Consider the following 7,077-nt stretch of genomic DNA (forward strand, 5'->3'; position numbering starts at 1 on the left):
CATCATCAACGTCTTTAAATCTATTTAGAACCAATCTAAATCAAACTATTAATTTTGTATGTCGGTTTAAATTCCAAATCATACTGAACTATTAATAAATAATTTTCCTTTTCAAATTAAAGTATAGTGAGCTGAATCATTATTATTTTAATTTGTTTATTTTATTATTCTTTTTATAAGTATTTTGTTATGATAATCTAAAAGTTAAAATTTTAAATTAATATTTTTAATAATAGTATTGAACAACCCTGGTTAGAAAATAGGTGACGTATTTAAATTGATTCTTGACTTATATGTATGCAGAAGATGTGTGTAATTACACATTTTCATGTTTTTACATTTACAAACTAGACCAACTTAATGACATTGTGAAGATTCTTTTGTTGATATTGAACTAAATCTAGTGATTTGTATAATTAACTAATGGAAGAACAAGTTAACACGCAAGCGCCTGTAGCTCAGTGGATAGAGCGTCTGTTTCCTAAGCAGAAGGTCGTAGGTTCGACCCCTACCTGGCGCGGTTTAATTATTGTTTCTTTTTTAACTCAAAATGTGTAACCACCAAATATTGCCGCCATATTATCACATTTTTAAGCAACCACAAACATTATAGTAACTGAAAAATCAAACTCATTAAATTTCCATCAACACAAAAATCACATATTCTATCCTAAACATGAAAATTGAATTGCTTCTTTTTATTGATTTCTTCTACAAATACAAATCAAACAATTTGATATCTCCCCATCATACTCTGAAATCACTTCTCTAGTGCACTCTAGATGCATATCATTTTTTCTGCATCAGAAACTCTAGCACTTTGGAAGATCTTTAGGTGGTGGAAGTGTAGACTCATTGAAACCTCTCCCATTGTCTACTATAAATGCCATCTTAAGCCCCCATGTAGTGTGCACTTCTAAATGGCAATGCAGAAACCATACACCTTCACAATTCACACACAACCCATGGTTAAAAACATGACATCTGCATCGACACGGCGATATCGATAATAATTTAAAAAATAAATAAATTTAATTTAGGTGTCAGAAAATAGGAAGAACACATTTTTTTCAGAGATTTCAGTGCTACATGTATTTTTGTTACCTGGATTATCTGCCCTGAATCTGATTGCTACCCAACCATTATTTGGCACTGACAATGTGTTTCTTTCAACTGGATCAACAAGATTAAACCTCAAAGGATCCTTTTCACGATCAAAGTTTCCTAAACCTTGTCCAACAACAAAGAAATTGTATCCATGCAAATGAAACGGATGATTTTCCGGGGCTATCATTGCAGTGCCTTGTAGAACAATTTGAACACTCGAATTGAAATTCAGTCTGTAAACTCTTGTACCGTTCTCGGTATGAAGGTTATCAGGTTGATTTGTTCCGGTGTAATCGAAAACCATAGGCGGATTTGCCGGGAAATCGTCGGTGAAAATTCCTTTGATGTTGTAGTAATGTGCTTGAAGAAGTGATGTAGTAGGCATCAGAAATGTGATGTTGTTAATAGCAGATACAAGCTTGTTGCCATTGGTGCATGTATCACATGGGTTGATCCCAACTGTTATAGCAAATAGAAGAGAGTGATCAATGGTTGATGAAACTTTTGTAGGGTAGGTGTTTGAGTTAATGCTTCTTAGAGAATCAGTGAAAGTTTTTGTTATTGGAGTTGCGTTAAGTGGAGGAATGCTTGTTAAGATTGTTTTGGTATAAGATGGTGTTCCTTTGTAGTGAAGTGTAGCGGTTGAAGAAACATTGTCAAAGCCAATAGGGGCATCCATGAAAGGAGTTGTTGCTATTAAGTATTTGCCAACAAGTTTGTTAGCGGTTAGAAGAACGTTTGTGGTTTGGCCTGGACTGAGAAATATTGTGTCGGTTTCGAAAGGTTTAAGGTATGATGCATCTGCTTCGACAACTGTTAGTTTATGGTCTGCGATTTTGAAGAATAGTTCGTCGTTCAAAGCTGCGTTTATAATGCGTAGGAGATAGGTCTTGCCGCTTTCAACGTGTAGAGTGTAACCTGCAAAAGTCGATAAAGGTCAATATTTCAAGACGAGTCTCAACAAGGTCTGCGACAACAATTTGAGCATTTGACTCTAATTCTGTGCTATATCGAGGATCACAATAAATACCCTGGGAAATGCAACCGGGAGCCGGTCCTGGATAACCGTTGATGGTATGAGCATCTGAAATATTTGGTGGCAGACCAGAATTTGTGGCCTGATTAACCACAGCTTCAACATCTGATTTCCACCATTCACCTATAACTCATACAAATCAAGGTAAACAAAAGGAACATGATGCACAAGTTCTAATTGCTAAAGTTTAAGAAATAATGGCTACTTTGCTAATTGGAAAACTTACCTAGAATGATTATCTTTTCTTTGTCAGGTTTAGGAAATGGATAAGGAATGCCTCTTTTAGGCAAAAGGACAATAGCACCATGCACTGTAGCCCTCAGCCAAGTGATATGTGCATGCCATAGAAGTGTGCCTCTTTGACCTGTGATGGTAAAGTTGTATACAAAGCTTTGTCCTGTCTTAATAGGGCATTGTGTGACATATGCTGGCCCATCAGACCAACAAGTCCTAAGTTGTTTGATTCCATGCCTGTCATTAGGTCCAAGAATGATTAATCAAATGAAAACCTAAAAGTGCAAACACAACACTCACTCACAGTGACCAAAGACACGTGTCGGACGCCTGACGCGTCTTTAATCAGAAGTGTCGATACTACATAGGTCAAAATTCTTCACTACCAATTATTTTTTGTCTGTTAAAAGAAGAAATTCTCACCAATGGATTGTAACTTCGTGTTTAACATGGTTAGTGACCCTTACTATTACAGTGTCATCCTCCCTTGCATACAGAGTTGGCCCTGGGAATTTTCCATTTACTGTGACAAAAGATTTTGTTGAACAAAGCTTTGTTTCATTCTTCAATACCACCTGTACGCATTCACCGTCATGAAATGTTTTGTTTTTCCATATTTTGATATGTATACAAAGTATTACGATAACGAGTTCTTTGAAAAAAAACGTATTTAGAGTTTATTCAGACTTATCTACGTTAAGGTTTGCAATACCCTTGGAAAAGGTTAAGCTTGAGTCTGAGTTATTACATGTCATAAACCCATTTTTAAAGTCTACCCTATCGTTTTTGTCAGTAGCATAGGAACTGTCATTTTGATAATGTTTTAATGCCAATGAGCCTGCAAATTTGTGAATAAGAAGTGTACTTACACTAAAATTGTAATGACGCACCAAGGATTGAACAAAGAGTGGAAATGAAAGAGCTATCATAAAAATCGCTAGAAAGTGTGGCTCCATTCTATTCATCAGTGATTAATCTCCTCTTGTTTGAATAATAATTATGCATATTAACATTATATAATGACATAATTTGTGATGTTGTGTCGTTTTACGTATGGTAGGTGATTACTAAAAAATGATAGCTATGCACATTTTGAAAAATCATACCAATGTTTCTTGCATGCTACACAATGTTGTCCTTATCTGTCATGTTCAATGTAAACCAGTGCTGCTATATTCATTTTCATGAGTTGAAAAATACAGCTCAGCTACAAATCCTTGCTTTTCTCATTATCAATAGCATTTTTCTTGACTATCTTTTTCCCTTGTATGTGTAAATTTGAAGTGTTATTCTTCAAATATACACTGCTAGGAGATAGATTTACCTGTCAAATCATGTTTTAATAAATATTCTGTACTATCAAATGGCACCAAAATGATTCAAATGTCTTATCTTTTTCGATTTGGTTTTTGTAATTGCTGCTTTTGTACTTCACTTAACTCACCTCATTAGAACAAGATCAAAACTCACATTTTTTGCATTGTAAAAATATATTATATCTTTCCAATGATTAGTAGCTTAAATTGAGAGGTTGATTTGTTACCACTGCTAAAGAAGTTAATTATGTCATAATTTGGTAATGGAGGCAGGGTTAAGCACTCTAACTGTTTTCTTGTATTGAATTCAATTATGAACCAAAACAATATAGTTGAAAATAATGTTGCATCTTTTTATTTTATGTTAAAACAAAACTCATTGCATAGCCACTTGTGCACAAATATGCTATAAAAAAACAGAAAGAAAAATTAATAGTGAAATAAGATGTAATAATATAACAAATACTCTCTCTCTCAGTACTCCTCTTCTCCTCTCTGCTTGGCTCTGAAGACTCTCTCCCCTCTCTCTCTCTCTGGCAAGAGAGAACTCCTCTCTCTCTCTCTCCTCCCTCTCCTCCTCTCTCTCTCGCTCTCTCTCTCTCCGCTCCATCGAGATCTCTGTCTCTCTCTCGCTCTCTCTCTCTACGCTCTCTCTCCTCGTCTCTCTCTCTCTCTCTCTCTCTCTCTCTCTCTCTCCTCTCTCTCGCTCTCTCTCTCCTCTCTTCTCTCTCTCTCTCGCTCTCTCTCTCTCTCTCTCTCTCTCTCTCTCTCTCTCTCTCTCTCTCAGCTCGCTCTCTCTCTCTCATCTTCTCTCTCTCTCTCTCTCTCTCTCTCTCTCTCGCTCTCTCTCTCTCTCTCTTCTCTCTCTCTCTCTCTCTCTCTCTCTTCTCTCTCTCTCTCTCTCTCTCTCTCTCTCTCTCTTCTCTCTCTCTCTCTCTCTCTCTCCTCTCTCTCTCTCGCTCTCTATCTCTCTCTCTCTCTCTCTCTGCTCTCTCTCTCTCTCTCTCTCTCTTCTCTCTCTCTCTCTCTCTCTCTCTCTCTCTCTCTCTCTCTCTCTATCTATCTATCTATCTATCTATCATATATTATATATATATATATAATATATATATATATATATATATATAATATAATATATATATATATATTATATTATATATATATTGCAAAGAAGCTTATGGTTTGAATAAAATGATGTTCACCATGGTGGTGAAACATTTATTGATGCAGTTTCTACAACACCTTCAATTTTATTAATGCAAGATTTATAGAGAAATCCTAGATAATCTATTAAATTGTGTGGAACTATATGTTTGCAGGTATAATTAGGAATAAAAAGTGATCAAAGCCTAACAAAAAATGTTTGGTCAACACATGAAGATGTAACAACTATTAAAATGATTTTAATGACAACACATGAAGACAAACAAATACTAAAGTTAGCGATCAAAGATGCACAAGATGGTCGATTATGTTATTCCTCTTAAACAAGCTAAAGAATTAGGATTTTATGATCACTAGTGATATCCTCTGATGATGGCGTCTAACTTGAAGATATCTCAAGTCCCATCCACAAGAAGATTCAAGTAAAACGCTTATATGATTGGTATATCCGACAAAAGGACTTGAAGCTTCAGAGTGTGAAAGAGAGGAAGTGTGAAAACTCGTTTGATCGTGTCTAATTGAGTGATCAGCGTGTTGTAAAAAGACAATGGTGTTTTTGTAAAGTAGTATGTCTAAAACACACACGCTTAAAAGTATTTTTGAAGCCTCCATTTTTCAAATATAATCATCAAAATATTTTTGGTAAACTAGTATGTCTAAAACACACACGCGCTTATATGATTGGTATATCCGACAAAAGGACTTGAAGCTTCAGAGTGTGAAAGAGAGGAAGTGTGAAAACTCGTTTGATCGTGTCTAATTGAGTGATCAGCGTGTTGTAAAAAGACAATGGTGTTTTCGTAAAGTAGTATGTCTAAAACACACACGCTTAAAAGTATTTTTGAAGCCTCCATTTTTCAAATATAATCATCAAAATATTTTTGGTAAAGTAGTATGTCTAAAACACACACGCGCTTATATGATTGGTATATCCGACAAAAGGACTTGAAGCTTCAGAGTGTGAAAGAGAGGAAGTGTGAAAACTCGTTTGATCGTGTCTAATTGAGTGATCAGCGTGTTGTAAAAAGACAATGGTGTTTTCGTAAAGTAGTATGTCTAAAACACACACGCTTAAAAGTATTTTTGAAGCCTCCATTTTTCAAATATAATCATCAAAATATTTTTGGTAAACTAGTATGTCTAAAACACACACGCGCTTATATGATTGGTATATCCGACAAAAGGACTTGAAGCTTCAGAGTGTGAAAGAGAGGAAGTGTGAAAACTCGTTTGATCGTGTCTAATTGAGTGATCAGCGTGTTGTAAAAAGACAATGGTGTTTTCGTAAAGTAGTATGTCTAAAACACACACGCTTAAAAGTATTTTTGAAGCCTCCATTTTTCAAATATAATCATCAAAATATTTTGGTAAAGTAGTATGTCTAAAACACACACGCGCTTATATGATTGGTATATCCGACAAAAGGACTTGAAGCTTCAGAGTGTGAAAGAGAGGAAGTGTGAAAACTCGTTTGATCGTGTCTAATTGAGTGATCAGCGTGTTGTAAAAAGACAATGGTGTTTTCGTAAAGTAGTATGTCTAAAAACACACACGCTTAAAAGTATTTTTGAAGCCTCCATTTTTCAAATATAATCATCAAAATATTTTTGGTAAAGTAGTATGTCTAAAACACACACGCGCTTATATGATTGGTATATCCGACAAAAGGACTTGAAGCTTCAGAGTGTGAAAGAGAGGAAGTGTGAAAACTCGTTAGATCGTGTCTAATTGAGTGATCAGCGTGTTGTAAAAAGACAATGGTGTTTTCGTAAAGTAGTATGTCTAAAACACACACGCTTAAAAGTATTTTTGAAGCCTCCATTTTTCAAATATAATCATCAAAATATTTTTGGTAAAGTAGTATGTCTAAAACACACACGCGCTTATATGATTGGTATATCCGACAAAAGGACTTGAAGCTTCAGAGTGTGAAAGAGAGGAAGTGTGAAAACTCGTTAGATCGTGTCTAATTGAGTGATCAGCGTGTTGTAAAAAGACAATGGTGTTTTCGTAAAGTAGTATGTCTAAAACACACGCTTAAAAGTATTTTTGAAGCCTCCATTTTTCAAATATAATCATCAAAATATTTTTGGTAAAGTAGTATGTCTAAAACACACACGCGCTTATATGATTGGTATATCCGACAAAAGGACTTGAAGCTTCAGAGTGTGAAAGAGAGGAAGTGTGAAAACTCGTTTGATCGTGTCTAATTGAGTGATC

At 35.2% G+C, this 7,077-nt stretch overlaps 1 protein-coding gene and 1 non-coding gene across 2 annotated transcripts; one reads left to right on the forward strand and one right to left on the reverse strand.

The window, feature by feature from the left end:
• The first annotated feature begins 447 nt into the window (after positions 1 to 447).
• TRNAR-CCU (transfer RNA arginine (anticodon CCU)) lies at positions 448 to 520 on the forward strand. Its single transcript has one exon. It is a non-coding gene; the product is annotated as a tRNA-Arg (tRNA).
• Positions 521 to 555: 35 nt separating this feature from the next.
• LOC127118209 (laccase-4) lies at positions 556 to 3,388 on the reverse strand. The gene is made up of 6 exons (XM_051048366.1): positions 3,247 to 3,388; positions 2,801 to 2,952; positions 2,370 to 2,614; positions 2,138 to 2,266; positions 1,105 to 2,025; positions 556 to 943 (listed from the first exon to the last, which is right to left on the reverse strand). Exons 1-6 carry the CDS (start codon positions 3,340 to 3,342, stop codon positions 813 to 815), a joined length of 1,674 nt encoding a protein of 557 aa, XP_050904323.1. The 5' UTR covers positions 3,343 to 3,388; the 3' UTR covers positions 556 to 812.
• Positions 3,389 to 7,077: the final 3,689 nt, after the last annotated feature.

Source organism: Lathyrus oleraceus, chromosome 2, assembly GCF_024323335.1.
Source record: "Lathyrus oleraceus cultivar Zhongwan6 chromosome 2, CAAS_Psat_ZW6_1.0, whole genome shotgun sequence".
Classification (NCBI taxonomy): Eukaryota; Viridiplantae; Streptophyta; class Magnoliopsida; order Fabales; family Fabaceae; genus Lathyrus; species Lathyrus oleraceus.